We start from the raw sequence: 16,092 nt of genomic DNA, 5'->3' as shown, positions 1-16,092 counted from the left end.
ATACTAACAGACATACATCAACATAGACATACATCAACACAGACATACATCAACACAGACATACATCAACACAGACATACATCAACACACAAACATACATCAACACAAACATACATCAATACAGACATACATCAACACAAACATACATCAACACAGACATACATCAACACACAAACATACATCAACACAGACATAAATCAACACAAACATACATCAACACACAAACATACATCAACACACAAACATACATCAACACAGACATACATCAACACAGACATACATCAACACACAGACATACATCAACACACAGACATACATCAACACAGACATACATCAACACAGACATACATCAACACACAGACATACATCAACACACAAACATACATCAACACACAAACATACATCAACACCAACACATAATGTACTTGACATTGCGGACATATCTTTCAAGAGGCAGGTTTTAATAGTGAGTATATTTTAAAGTTTCTGTCATTAGTCCGATCACCAGTAATGGCGTCTTACAGGATGACTAATAGTCAATATTTTCTGATTTCCTGTCCTTAGTATATTCTCTCCATTGATATATAGTAATCTACATGGCTGCCTCTAGAAAATCACTACGCCTACATGGATGTTTCTATAATGACCCCGTTGTTTCTTTGTCAGTATCTTGGCCTCTGATATGTGGTTGTCCATGGTGATCCTTTTGTGTCTTTGTCAGTATCTTGGCCTCTGATATGTGGTTGTCCATGGTGATCCTTTTGTGTCTTTGTCAGTATCCTGGCCTCTGATATGTGGTTGTCCTTTATATTACAGTTTACACAGAAAAGATTAGCAATGTAGTGTTGGGTTAAACAATATGAATTCATTGGATAGAGTATAACATGGTTCCTGTTAGTGTGTGACAACACTGTGTAGGATCTGTGTGTGATCGTTTGTAATTTACTTGTGTCTTAATACGGGGTAGGAATGCCTCGAAAATTCGACAATTTACCTGCGTCTTGATAAAGGGGAGGATTACCTCGAAAATTTGACAATTTATTTGTGTCTTGATAAAGGGGAGGATTACCTCGAAAATTCGACAATTTACTTGTCTGTGCTGTCGTTATTTCTACTTGACAATTATCTATTTCTAGTAATACACATCCAGCGAACATCTGTTTGTTAGGATCCAGTACCTATATTAGACCATACCGTCGTTATTACTTACTAGACCCTTTATACAACACTATGTTAGGATCCAGTACCTATATTGGACCACACCGTCGTTATTACTTACTAGACCCTATACAACACTATGTTAGGATCCAGTACCTATATTGGACCATACCGTCGTTATTACTTACTAGACCCTTTATACAACACTATGTTAGGATCCAGTACCTATATTGGACCACACCGTCGTTATTACTTACTAGACCCTATACAACACTATGTTAGGATCCAGTACCTATATTGGACCATACCGTCGTTATTACTTACTAGACCCTATACCACACTATGTTAGGATCCAGTACCTTTATTGGACCATACCGTCGTTGTTACTTACTAGACCCTATACAACACTATGTTAGGATCCAGTACATATATTGGACCATACCGTCGTTATTACTTACTAGACCCTATACAACACTATGTTAGGATCCAGTACCTATATTGGACCATACCGTCGTTATTACTTACTAGACCCTATACAACACTATGTTAGGATCCAGTAACTATATTGGACCATACCGTCGTTATTACTTGCTAGTGCATGGGACAGTTACATAAGTTTAGTAGTGTGAAGAATCACTGTTCTGCTACCTGCTGTTCCGGACTCTCCGTATTCCAATTTGTTATTAGTCTCAACGTCAATTAGGCGTTTGTAAGTTATATATACTTTCCGTTTTAGAAGCCGTCTAAAGACCCTGATTTTATTATTGTGGCGCAAGTTTCCAAACTAGCATTGGGCTGGAAAGGTCACGTAGGTCAATCGCGAGATTATCCGAGATTCAACGTGACTTCATTTTTTGGATATAAACAAACCCGTCGAGGAGGCTCCGTCTAGGCCGTCAGTGCAAACGACAAGTGCTTCGATTCTTGATTCTCTACAACCAGTACTAGTATGGCAGTTTCCATTTTATATTGGACAAATTTTGTATCTGGAACTAGGAAACTAAGCCTGAGGTCAGAGTTAGCTGTTAAATCGGACCATATACTGAAATTTATCTATGACCCGGAGATGCCATTCTAGTTTTAAAACGTTTGTATCAAAGCAAGGCATTCATGTCAGCACAACAGTCACAGTACAATATCGTTTATTGCATATTTCAGATCACACTTGGTGACAACTATACAACAGCTTATAGCATGTGTGATTGTGTAAATGGCAAAGACAAGTGCCATCACAAAGCTTCACTCCTGTTATATGGGTACAGTATTTTTTCATCAACAGAATTAATATTAATTAATAAATCATTAGTACATGTACATGACATCCATACATGAATTTATAAGACAACCAAAATAATTTTCATACTTGAATATGCAATCTGAATGTCCAGTTTCTTTCAAATTAAACTGAAGGATTTCATCCAATATTTAAAGGATACAAATCATGACAATCTCAAGATTGTGTTGTATTGTCTAATTGTATACAATTAATTAACTAATGGATTTACATTAATTGGTGTTATTTCAGTTTCCTTTTATATTTAATATATGCCTACTCACTAGCTACTGTAAATTTGTAGGTACAAATATGTAAGCAAAACCGACATACGGGCAACGTGGATACAGCATCCGAAAAGTCTTCCACCCAAGCAAAGACAGACTATGGAAGAATTATTTCCAGCTCCGCCCAAACTAGCTAATTACAGGTAAACATTTGTGTTGGAACTAAACCAGATGATGAATAAGCTCTGATATACATACACGTACAGTATTTCTAAATTAATGACATTATACACTTTCACATTGTAAATGACATGTCTTCTGTTAGGGCTATATCAAGACCTGTGGAGGAGGATATAACATTCCTGTCCAGAAAGTTAGGAGAACTTGGTCAATTTTCAGGTTAATGACAGTGGTTGAATTGTTGAGTTGTTCATTCATTTACTGTTAAGTTTGTTGTTTGAAGTGTTTTATTATTAAAGACATTGTATCAATATTAATGTATTTTTATATTATATTTGGTAATGTACTGTATTCCAGGACATTCATCTAAATCTAATACTGTCAGTTTTCATTTAATTTGTTTTCCTAATGTGCAGTATTTTGAGAAAAAAAGTTGATAAATTCATAGAATAAAGTGCCATTTTTTGGCACTGCTTGTCTCTATTTTTTATTATTATTGTTGGACATAAAACATGTTTTACATCTTTCAGTATATCATTGATGTTGTTAAAATAATTATTGATCCAGATTACTCATGTAGTTTATGTGATGTATTGGTTTGTTAAAGTGTAAGATATAAAATACCAGTTTTATTTAAATTCAAGGGCACACATGTGGTATGGGTAAACACAAAACATATACATGTATATTCCAACAAATACATCTAAGTTATGTATATAGTTATAATAGTCAAGGTATTTGTACTCTGCACAGCATGTATCCACAGTAAATTATTCATTGCAAATTGTCTTTTATAACTCATTCATTACTGCTTAATTGGTGACTCCTCAAAATACAAACTCTTTTATCTTGAAACTTGACAATACAACATGTAAATCCTTTACATGTGAAATTAACTCATAACTAATATTTCAATTTTAGCAATGCATTGGATTGTCTCCAAAGAGCCAGATGCCCCAAGACTGGATGTTCCATGTATAGAGGATTTGCTACTGACACCCGAGTATATGAGTGCAGTAGATAAAGCTGCATGGTTGAAATCAAAGCTTGCTGTTTCCCAGGAACAGATAGAGCAGGTTGGTCAATCTCAAACATAATTGAACCTTGAAAAGCTTTCCTAACAAAAAGAAATATTTGCTGGGAAAATGTCAAGTAATGGGTGCATGGTTGTGTTTTTATAGAATATTTGTTCAACCAATCTTTACACTATACACACATACCAGGTATCAATATAAATCATTTTGGACACTGTCTTAATATTGAATTAAATTTCTATTTACTGTTCATTTTAAATTAAATATAGCCCTTGCTTGGTTGACATATGGGAAAAATGAATATTATTACGTGAAAATCATAAATTGTAGTTGAGTTAGCTTACTCTAGATTATTAATTCTTAATCTGTATTAGAAAAATGATCTCTGTATACTTCACAGGTTGCAAAAGTAACGGTTGGACAGAGTAATAACCATCTTTGGTCATTGGTGAGGAAAAGCCGTCTGACAGCATCAAAATTTGGGCTTGTGCTTGCTGCAATAAGAAGAAACAGGTTTGTACAAACCTATGATCAATACTTTGCAATTGCCCTACTTGGGTTTCCTGGAACTCACACCCCAATATAGTGGAAGGCTATAATGGCATCAGACATGATGCATCAGCCTTGATCATTTGGTCACCACTGCTCATACAAGTTTATATACTTAAGTATTAGCATAAGATGTTCTTATGAAAAAAATATACTGATAATACTCTATTTCAATTTTCCAGGTTTCCACCATCTTTGTATAAAACGGTGTTTTCATCATACAATATGACAGCAAAAGATGCCATACTTTGGGGAACCACAAATGAGTCCAATGCCAAGGAGAAATATTGTTCATATGGTGATGCAGTTGTGGAAGAAACTGGTAAATAGCAAACCATATTTTCACATAACTATAGCTTATTAAAACAAAACAAAGCATCTTTTTGAACACTGCAGGACGTTGGTTCTTGAACAATTTCTCCTTAGGGAGAATTTTTTCTTCTGATAATTCATTGTATCTGTAGTAAAAACTCAAATCAACAATATACACTTTGGCATTTCATAGCTGTTTCTGCAGAGTTCAGTATAAGATTGATAAATAATGATTGCATTAAAAATGTAAATCTATCAAAGATAAAACAATCTTGATGTAATAAACATAAAAAACAACATTATTTGATTTAGATATTCTTCAATTTTAGGAGTGTGGCTTCATGAAAGTGGTGTGTTGGGTGCAAGTCCCGACGGCATCATACGCCGTGCTGCTTCACACAGCTACAACCATCAGGTGGCAGAGTTGTCAGGTGTTTTGGAAGGCCTACAAATAAAGCCGGACCTTCTGGAAGTTAAGTGTCCCTTTTCTGCCAGACATATGACAATTCCAGGAGCTATTGGATCCTTCAAGGATTTCTGTTTAGGTAAGGCATAATTATTTTTTTCTATTGATAGTTTGGGGTTATATTTGGAGCTGAATATGGCTCAGGACTTCCCCTACAGATTTTGTTTTTGCTTTTCTTCAGTTACGCATTACTTGAAAATATCCGTAGTAACTGCCTCTCATTATGTTTTCAGATGTGGCCAATGTTATGTTTCCTTTTGTTTGAGAAGCTTAATTGACACAAATAATGTTCTAATTATTACTTTGAGGAAAGAACTACTTTCCAAAATGCCCAAGAAAATGTTTAATTTTCTATTCGAAAAATGTAAAAAAAAAATACAGTCATGTCACAATAAAAAGGGGAAGAAACCACTGTTCACACCACTATTTACTCGTAATGTTTTTTCTTACAGAGTATCAAACATATGAGCCTGTACAGGTTGAAGGAAAACCACATGTACTACCATCAAGTACAATGACAGCTTCACATCAGCAAAAAGTCAGCATGTGATTTTGTTGTATGGACAACCACAGATATTGCAATAGTAAGAGTGCTCCAAGACAGTGATTGGACTTCCAACTTAGACAAACTCATTGACTTCTACTTTAAGAAAGTAGTTCCATTTATCCAGCAGTAATTATATATAAATAACAAGTCAATTTGAAGTATCTCATAGTACATACATATTTTATGATTTCAATATTTTAGAGACAATTTTATGACTCTTTTAATACATAATTATTGTGATCTTAATACTAACGTACAATTTATGTACTTACATACATTTATTCAGTAATGAACAGAACATCAGAGTCAGTGTGTAGTTATGGTATGAAAATTGAGTACTGCTTTTTTATGATACACATTATAATTACATAGAGTATGCAAATTGATCAGATCTCAGTTGTCTTTACTTATAATTATATCAAATATTACCAACACCCCTGAAATTGTCTCAAATCAATGGCAATATATTGTGACATGGCTATCAATATTACAATGTACAAAAAATAGTACATATAAGTAACATATGGCAGCCCTTGAATATCAATTGTTTATGAATAGCATGTTTTTTTGTGTTATATCAGATTGTTTAGGTCACCAGTTATAAGTAAACATTAACCTTGGATTTAATGTTTTACTCGTTGGGCATGAAATTTTCTGCAATTTCAGCAATCATAGGTTCCTGGAAGTTAACTAACATTGAACACACCTGGAAAATCTTTGTACTTATGTGTCTATACTGCTGCGGAATGTGTGACAATATTTCAAAGTTTTTAATTCTTTCATTTACCCTTTCCACATGAATTCTAGACCTTGCAATTTTTCGGCAAACCTGTACTTCAGCTGGGGTATACTGCCCTTTATCCTTTAAAAATGGTGGGATATTTAAGTGGACACCTGGGGGGAGTAAAGGATGAATGGTGAACCCTTTATCAGATAAAATCAGGTCTCCTGGTGACAACTGAGCAAGCATGTTACTATGCTCTACAATAGCAACATCTGATGTACTACCAGGATACAATTTACTCACGTAAACAACTGCTCTATTTGGGGCAACACCTGTAACAGACTTTACAGTGTGGCGGTTTTTATAAGAGCTGTAAGTCTGGGATTGAGCCTTCATGTCCTGTCCAGGAACATCTTGGGTCACTTCAGTGGCATCAATAACTAGCCTACAACAACTGAAATCTCCAAAACTGGCAGGCATGGAAGACTTACACTTAAGAAGGGATGGGATATTATTTTCTATCATTCCCTGAAAGAAAACTTCATGGAGAGCAAAAATAAAAGTGATAAAGATGTTGTGAATGGTGGTTTTGCTGGTACAAAACCGCTCTGCAAGGTCAAGGAGGGGGCTATTTAACTTGAGCTTCATAAGGCACATAAGAAGCTGATCTGATTTTGATATGATACCCGGTGTCCAACCATCTACATAGTTTAGGGGAAATCTCTGTGTGGCGTCGATGATGATGAATTTCTCTGCCTTCAAAGATGTGTACATCAGCATCTATAAATAATAATACATGTATATAAACCACTAAGAAATCAAATGTATTTATCAGGGGTGTAACAATACAATTGTGCATTGCATTGTGACATATTGCTGTGTTTGTTTAAATTAGAAATTTATTATGATACTGTGAGTTATCGCCCTTCAATTCTAAAAAAAAACGAGTTATTAGATATGGGAGTTATATTCCGAGTCATGAAGTGATGAAGTTTTATTAATAGTTCAGTAATCAGTTTATCAGTATATTGTATTGCTTTATATTTACTGTTAATGTAAAATGTTGCCATCTTGTGTTGTACTTGGCACAGCACAATCCTACTGTAAATTGAAACTTACCTTTTGTTCACAGTCAATTATGTGATCAAGTGTTAATGGGTGTTTCTTTGCCTTCAGTTCAGCTATCTCTGTCTGTAAATCTCCAATTTCCACTTTAAGGTCCTGAAATATCATCAAATTTGATTTTTTTTTTCTAAGGCAAGAAGTTCTAAACTATACTGCGGTTTTTGTAATCTTAAATCATACATATTTTCTTGCAAAATTATTTTTGTTACTATTAATAATGAGGAAATAACTAAACTATCAAATTTCAAACTTGAATGTCCTGGATGATTGTATGAAAACTTGTGTAATTTAAACTTGTACACCATTATCTGTTTTTTATCAAGTGAAATATTATTTTATCTTGGTCAAAGAAAACTTTAATATGTATGAGGCTGATAAACATGTTTAAAATAAAAACAGGTTCCTGATTGCCACCTTTATATCTTGTACAAGAGAAGAGTAGGAATGCATGTATCCGTGGTCATTACAAGGTACACCACTGCTACTTGTCCTGTTCAAGCCTGGCCCTTCTTCCTCTTCTGTCTGATTCACACCTGACCCACCTTCCTCGTTTTCCCCATTTACCTCTGACACTCCTTCCGCCTCAAACAGTTTTGCTTCATTCGCTTTTCTCGATTTCCTGTGATAAGCATGTATTTCATGTCATATTTCAATTCCACTTATATCATACGATGATTTCATTTCATAACTCGTATAGGGTTACTCCATATTTATACAACATACATGTACATGTATACACGTAGCTGTTACTGGCATTAAATTTTGAATCAAATTAGTCTTTATAATTATTCTATAACTATGTTAAACTGTTTTAATGAATATCTGATGATGTAAAGTAATTATAGCATGTAATCAAAAGGAATACTTAATTCTTTCAAGTTAATATGGCAATCCATTAGTTATGTAACTACATGTAGGCACCTTGAAATTGCATTGGGATCTTGGAAGTCAAAGACATTCCCTTGGTTCCAAGGAAACAAAGTTGGACCATTTTCCTTTTTTCCATCTTTAAAATGACAACTACAGATTCTATCTGTATCAGAAACCCTCCTATCTTTCCTCCTGAAATGGATGTATAGTAACCTCATGATTATTCACTTTTCATATGCAATATGAGTTGTGGTTTTACATTTTGATAATAATTTTATCATACACATTCTATGCATGGTTTTATAAAATCGCTTGTATTTTAATTAAAGCTTCAACAATCATTTCGAATAAAGTTTGAATATTCTTATTTCTGGGTGTAAAAAGATGTAGAATATATCCTACATTGTTTTGTATAAACACTATTCTTTAAATAAATATTTGTGTATAAATTGATGAATTACAATTTATTTTTTTAAATTGAAAAATGTTTCAAACAACAAGTTTTGAATAAATAGTTGTACCGGTGACAGCGAGCGCCAATGACCACTCCCCTTCATTATGCATGTTTGTTACCTTGTTGCTATATCACATGTATGAGTGTAACATTATGTACTAAATTAAAAGAGCTTGTATGCATTATGCACCATAAAACTAGTTTTGTGTCTTCTATATATAATAACATCAGTCAACAAAAGTATTTACAACGGTACCGGTACTGTACGTCTGTAGCCTATGCATGTACAGTCAGTGTGTATCAGATCAATCGCAAACAATATTTCACTTTAACATTGCTTAATATGTCAACCAACCTGCACAGTTTCTCCCACTGCCTCAAAAATCGTTTCGGGAATCGAAAAAAACTACACGTATCCCGCAAACTCTGGTGATTACACCCGAACACGAAGCACAACATATCGCCGGTGTACACACGTGTGGTTTGTTTATATCCAGCGCGTGCACCGGAAATGACTCCATGACGAGACTTTCCAGCCCTATATCATAAAAGGCGAAAGCCAAAGCTTGCAAGGGTTCATTTCGTAAACAGACACAAGTAAATATGTTAGGGAGTGATCGGTAAGAAGTGAGTAATCAGAAGAGTTCACTCGGTCAATGAGTATTGAACTCTAATACCCTTGTAGTGATTATGTAGTTTTGTGATATGATTTAATACCTTGATTTATCCTCAGATAGGGAAGGTTTATTTGGCCGGGAGCACTCTGATATCGATGTAGGATATTTTTTTCCGTTCATTGCCGTATATACATGTAGTTCTCTGTAAAACATATTTGCAGTAAGGATTTCTCAGAGAGACTAGCAATCATGGTGTTAAACTTTCACTGTATAGATAGTTGGTACTTGATATAACATAAAGACAGCTTGGCATGCTGTTTATTTCTGTGTATATATTCACTTAAGACTCGAGTCTGTCATATGTTAGGAACCTGTTCGGCAAGAGTTATGCCCCCTCCCAATGTCCGTCGTCATTGGCTTCCCGTTAAAAGATATGGCATTTGGCTTTTTTTTATATTAATTTTAAAGTACAACTGGTTGTTGCTACACCTATTACATTTCATGATAGTGACGCAATGGTATTTTATGCATAATTAAGCAGTTATACTGGTTTACATTTAATAAGGGATTTAATTCCACCAGTCCAATGAAATTCGTCAACAGAAAATCTATTTTAAGTACGTAATTTCTATCATGACGATACCGTGTTGATGCAAATAGACGCCCCGGCAAAATAATTCCGAGGCAAAACACCCACACACCAACGACAACAATATGTAAACGGTAGTTTTATTAACAAAAATAAATTGATAGTCCTTATCATTTGAAAGAAATAAGGCATTTAACAAAAGTATCAGTTATGACCATTACTTCACAATCAATTTTCAATTTATTTTCAATTGCTATTTGATTCAGATGACCATGCCTTCAGCTTATAAGATAACTTTAGCCAGAAATAGCTGAAATATGTACAGTTCTGGCTCATATTATCATATAACTACACATACCAATGTGAATGGTACTGAATATTTGTAAACGTTTTTACATGATGTACCTGATGTTCATATACTGGTATATATATAACTCAATTAGGATATTCTGATAATATTCATCAATTTAACAATATTTTCAAAAGTTTCAAACAAACAAAAATGATTAATTATAATAAAAACAAAAACAAACAAAAACAGTATCAATGAATAAAATGAATGTAAAGACAATGTGGATCATAAATTAAAAATAATAAACAAAATCACTTAAGGTATGCCTATTGCTCACAAAATGTAATGAAAATTTGTAATTTGTGAAAATTATATTAAAATTAAGAAAAAAATATAACATAACATGCCTATACCATTTACATTAATTTTTGATACTTTTGATGCATGAATTGTAAATGATGAATGTATCACATTAACAAAAGTCATACTTTGCACCGAAGTCATTATAACTATAATCTGCGCCGCTTTCTATATGAACAGACCTAGAAATAGTACGATGTACTCATAAAGTTGTATTACTGGGTATTGCAGGAAACTACATCAATAGAACAGGCTCCTATATATGTTGACTGGATTTATTAATATTGATATAAAAACTTACCTATATTAGATTGAACCTTTCTGGTTTCATTTCAGGTAACAAAATAACAGATAATGGAATTGTGTACATGAACTAGGCCATACCTCTGTCCATACCTACAAACACAACACTTCGCCCGTACGGGGAGCATACAAATCTTATCTATATTAAAAATATTAAATCAGAATTTGGTAATATAAGTATATTGGTGGATCCCTACTTTTAATAAATAGGTCAGTCCTGCATCATTACAAGTACTGTAAATTCCATATTATTTTACATTTAGCAATATTCCTCACATGTTCTAAGTACAAAGATATTAATTTCAATCCTCTTTAAAATGAGTTACTTTTGTGTGACCAAGATTCCCACAGATGCTACATTTTAAAGTCCTCTCTGGCTTTCTCTTGTGATCCTCTAACAGAGAGATCCGGTTTTGCTTTTCGTGAACTTGCTTCATCGCTGAATTTCCACTGAGTTTATGGATGCTTCCTCTGAAATACTACTTGGTAATATTGTCATTCAATTTTTCAAGGCCTTGTTGATTAACCGATTATTAATCATCACGTGGATGTAAGGGGTCATCACGTGGATGTAAGGGGTCATCACGTGGATGTAAGGGGTCATCACATGGATGTAAGGGGTCATCACGTGGATGTAAGGGGTCATCACATGAATGTAAGGAGTCACATATGCTGCTTGAAAGGTGTCAACAAACATGGAGCCCAGACTTCCACTTTCTCCTCAATAACATCAGGGTCTGGATTTTCCGATCGAATTATTTTGTTAAGCTCCCTGAAGTCATCCCAAATGGCTTGAATTGCACTTGCTCTAGATTCATCCTCCATCAAATCTATAGCTTTGAAATTGTTCATGAGGATACGTTTTTCTGGACCGGTCAAGTCTCGGAATTGTAGCTTCTTGGTCTCCCGATCAACAGCTAATTCAAAGTTGATAATTAGGTTGTTCAATATCCCTTCCAGCTTGTCTACATGCTTACATTTGTCCATAGCAATCACACCTGAGGTCACAGTTGATGCTATGCTGTCAAGAGTTCGCAGTTCCACGACTAGAAGGTTGAACAACTTGTCACTTATTCCGATAAACATATGAAGTTGATCAATAACAATAGCTGTACTTTGAAAAGCGGTTCATGTACAATCAAATAGAATTCAACAGTTTTGACTTTTTTTATTTGCGTTTTGTTGATTGTTGATTAACATATCCTTTGTCGTAAAGATACTCAAATCTTGCTCCATGCTCAAGTGTAGTCAAGGGAGATAACCTTAGCTAGCTGTGTACGCTAGGTGGCGTGCTCAGCCATTCGGCAATGTTATACAGAAATGTGGGAAATTATTGTTATCTATTGAAAGTGGAACAGAAGCGGGTGCTATACTTGAGAAACTGTGGCATACACAGGTAGCCCAGATACGTTACCTCCAGGAGGAACATTCAGCGTTGGTGGTACAGGGTCAGTTCAACCCGGACGTGTCGCGATTATTCCGGACCATGCAGAAGAACACATCTGGATTTTCACAAAATACGTTGAATTTATTGGAAAAAACGACGACAATTTCAGCTGCAACTGTTCGGAGTGTACAGAATCGTGGTACATTCAGCTACCGTAGACGAGGCAATTTCAGCACTCGTGGTCAGAGCTACAGAGGTCGAGGTCACGCGTACGGTAATAGCTTCAGGTCGATCGGGAATCGTGACGTCATGTCTAGACAGTCGTCGGGAGAAGCATGCGCAGCACTGAGTGACAGTTAGGTGCATTGGTACACAGTACACACGTGTCACTGTTATTGTTTACAAATGTAGTCGATGGAAATATGTTGGTTACATGGTACTAGTAGTACTTGTTTACGTTATAACTAAACATTGTGTATTTTAGGTTAAAATGTTCAGGTAATACAGATAGATCTACAGTGTGTGTAGTATGCACCCTATATATGCATCTCCTTTAAATGTCTTCTCTTAAATCATGTTTAGAGAAATGGGCTGAAATAGATGCTCCAAACCAGGTTATTGAATGGATACCTGATGGCATAAAAATTCCTTTTATAGAACAACCTGACCAACATTTTTCCCCAAATCACAACTTACCTGATAATCAGAAAAAATTCATATCGGAAGAAATTTATTCATTGCTTGAAAAGGGATATATATCTAAAGTAGAATATGTACCTCACTGTGTAAGCCCGATAGGTTGTGTTCAGAAAAAGAATGGGAAAAACAGGCTTATAACAGATTTACGATATGTAAATTCATATTGTAACACACCTAAGTGTAGATATGATGATATTACAATTCTACCAGAGATTGTAAAAGTAAAAGATCATCTAGTTACTTTAGATTTGAAAGATGGATTTTTTCATGTGCCAATAGCCGATTCATGTAGAATATTTTTAGGCATTTTTTGGAATGAGCAATATTATGTATGGAATGTGCTTCCATTTGGTTTACAATGTAGTCTTTATTTTTTTTGCAAAGTATTGAGACCAGTCATTGATTATTTGCGTATCCTCGGTATAAGACTTACCATATATGTAGATGATGTTTTGATTGCTGGAGCAAGTGATGAGATACAGTCTTGGTCTGATTGTGTACTTAATGTGTTCAAACGATTAGGATTTGTGGTTAATTTTGAAAAATCAAATTTGTTACCAGAGACTACAAAACAGTTTCTTGGTTATATTATAGACACTTCCGGCAAAGAAGTTGTACTAAATGTACCTAAACCAAGGATTAGAAAAATCCGTTGTGACATTAAAAGACTATTGAAACAACAAAATGTGAAAGCTAGAATTTTGGCTATAATAGCTGGACAGTGTATTTCTACCGCAAAAGCCATATTTCCAGGAAAACTAAAACTGCGTTCAGTGTACCGATTACTAGGTAGTCTTGGGAATCTGTTCTCGTGTTAGATGAGTCAACTATCAAGGACCTGAACTGGTGGCTTGATGCGTTAAAGACATGGAACGATTGTACAATAATCACTCCAGTGGTCCAAGGGCAGATAACTACCGATGCATCCCAAAGTGGATGGGGGGCAACTTACCCCAACAAGGATGCTCAAGGATTTTGGAACACAGAAATAAGCAATCTTTCATCAAACCACAGGGAAATGTGGGCGGTGTTAATGGCAATAGTGTCATTTCGTACAGACTTAACGGGAAAGACAATTCAAGTATTATCAGACAATAGCTCAACCGTGGCATATATTTGAATCATATGGGGGGCCCAAGCAAAGACTTTACAAAATTAGCGGAAGCTATATGGGCCGAGGCAATAGACAATCATGTGATGTTAGTGTGCCGACATATTCCGGGAATCGACAATACAACTGCCGATCAATTGAGTCGCATGCAAAGCCATTTCGAGTGGAAACTACACCCCGCAATATTCAATACCATAGACAATATATGGGGCCCACATACAGTGGACCGCTTCGCTTCGCTACAGACTGCACATTTAGCAAGATTCAACAGCAGATTTTATCACCCCCTCTCAGAAGGAGTGGACGCGCTTGCCCAGCAAAACTGGGCTGTGGAAAACAATTTTATGAATCCGCCATTCCGCCTAATAACACAAATTTTGGACGTTCTTCAATCTCAAAAGGCACAGGCTACAGTGATAGCACCTTACTGGCCAGCTCAACCGTGGTTTCAGAGACTTCGTGTAGCATCAATATGTCAACCATTCAAAATTCCAAACACCGCAATAATCAGTCTCGGAAAGAAGGCGGAACCACTACGAAATAAAACATGGAGAACATATGCATGGAGAGTTTGTGGCAAGAAACTTTGACTAAGAATATAAGACTCTTTCATATGTGTATATGTAGGATAGGGATATTCCACCCGATTTTGTGATCCCGAGGGTGGAATATCCCTATCCTACATACACACATAATGAAAGAGTCTTTTTCTCTCATATCATTACCGAATTTCTGGCGAAAGTGTCCCTCAGCCATCCATTTTCTTCAATTTTTTAATTTCTGTATTTGACGTTTTTACTAAATATACTTGTGATATTCTGAAAGATCATACCCTATTTTGACATTGTATGTTTGCACACAAATTCCATTCATTTTGTGGTTAAGTGATGAACGAATGAACAATTCGCCGATAAAAATTACCGTAACTTGACCGACTTTTACGTGGCCGTGATCAAATTGTCAACATCCGAGAAAAAGAAGTTCTATCAACAATACTGAAAGCCAACGCTGAAATGAGTTTTCCAACTTCACATATAATTTGATTTGCACCTCGACATATGTAATCATTTCACAGAACACACTGTACTTTTAAATGTCAAGTCAATTTTTTTTTATAAAATACTACGTCACTGCATGACGTCACGACTGTCATTGGTATTCCATTCATAGCTCAAGGATATTGAGAGTGATGTCAATCTCGATCGCCATGACGCGGCGATGTTTCGTGGCTGGTAATTTTAAATTCACTGTGATTTTGGCAACTTCATGTGTGAACCAGCGAACAGTGACTCTATACGAGTATTCGATCTTTTCTGTGGCATAGGATTATATGTGTTTAACCGGTTGTCTTGATGGAATGGCGAAGGTAGGTCAGTCGATAGGCTAACGATGATCATATTGAAAGGCTAGGATGGCAGTTAGTTTTCATGGTTACTCTACACAAATATAGACTCTGAGTTACAATTAAAATAAATATTTTTATATGAACATCGAGGGGTGTCATTTTTACTGAATGTTCGTTCATTTAAGAGCCAATTCCCAACTTCCAAATACACAGGTTACTTAGTAGGCCTAACAGTTACTGACAGTACAGTAGAGTAAACAAATTCCAGGGCCCCCTGCTGACGCAAACGGAACCGTTTCATAGGTTGTGACGTTTGACATTTTATTTTTTATTTTTTTTATGTATGGCTTTTATTTTACTTCCTGTCATTGCCAGTGATTGTGTGTGTTTACATGTTTTTAATGACAAATGACAAATCTGTCGGGTAGGCAAGTCTGTATCATACTGTAACTGTTACAACAGGCCTGTAG

At 35.4% G+C, this 16,092-nt stretch overlaps 1 protein-coding gene and 1 pseudogene across 1 annotated transcript; one reads left to right on the top strand and one right to left on the bottom strand.

The window, feature by feature from the left end:
* The first annotated feature begins 2,289 nt into the window (after positions 1 to 2,289).
* Positions 2,290 to 6,119, top strand: LOC117329920 (annotated as a pseudogene).
* A 258-nt stretch (positions 6,120 to 6,377) lies between these two features.
* Positions 6,378 to 7,703, bottom strand: LOC117330224. The gene is made up of 2 exons (XM_033888446.1): positions 7,590 to 7,703; positions 6,378 to 7,250 (listed from the first exon to the last, which is right to left on the bottom strand). Exons 1-2 carry the CDS (start codon positions 7,701 to 7,703, stop codon positions 6,378 to 6,380), a joined length of 987 nt encoding a protein of 328 aa, XP_033744337.1.
* Between the last annotated feature and the right edge of the window lie 8,389 nt (positions 7,704 to 16,092).

Source organism: Pecten maximus, chromosome 6 (assembly GCF_902652985.1).
Source record: "Pecten maximus chromosome 6, xPecMax1.1, whole genome shotgun sequence".
NCBI lineage: Eukaryota > Metazoa > Mollusca > Bivalvia > Pectinida > Pectinidae > Pecten > Pecten maximus.
Note: the sequence above shows the minus strand (reverse complement) of the source record. Positions and strands in the feature narration are given on the sequence as shown.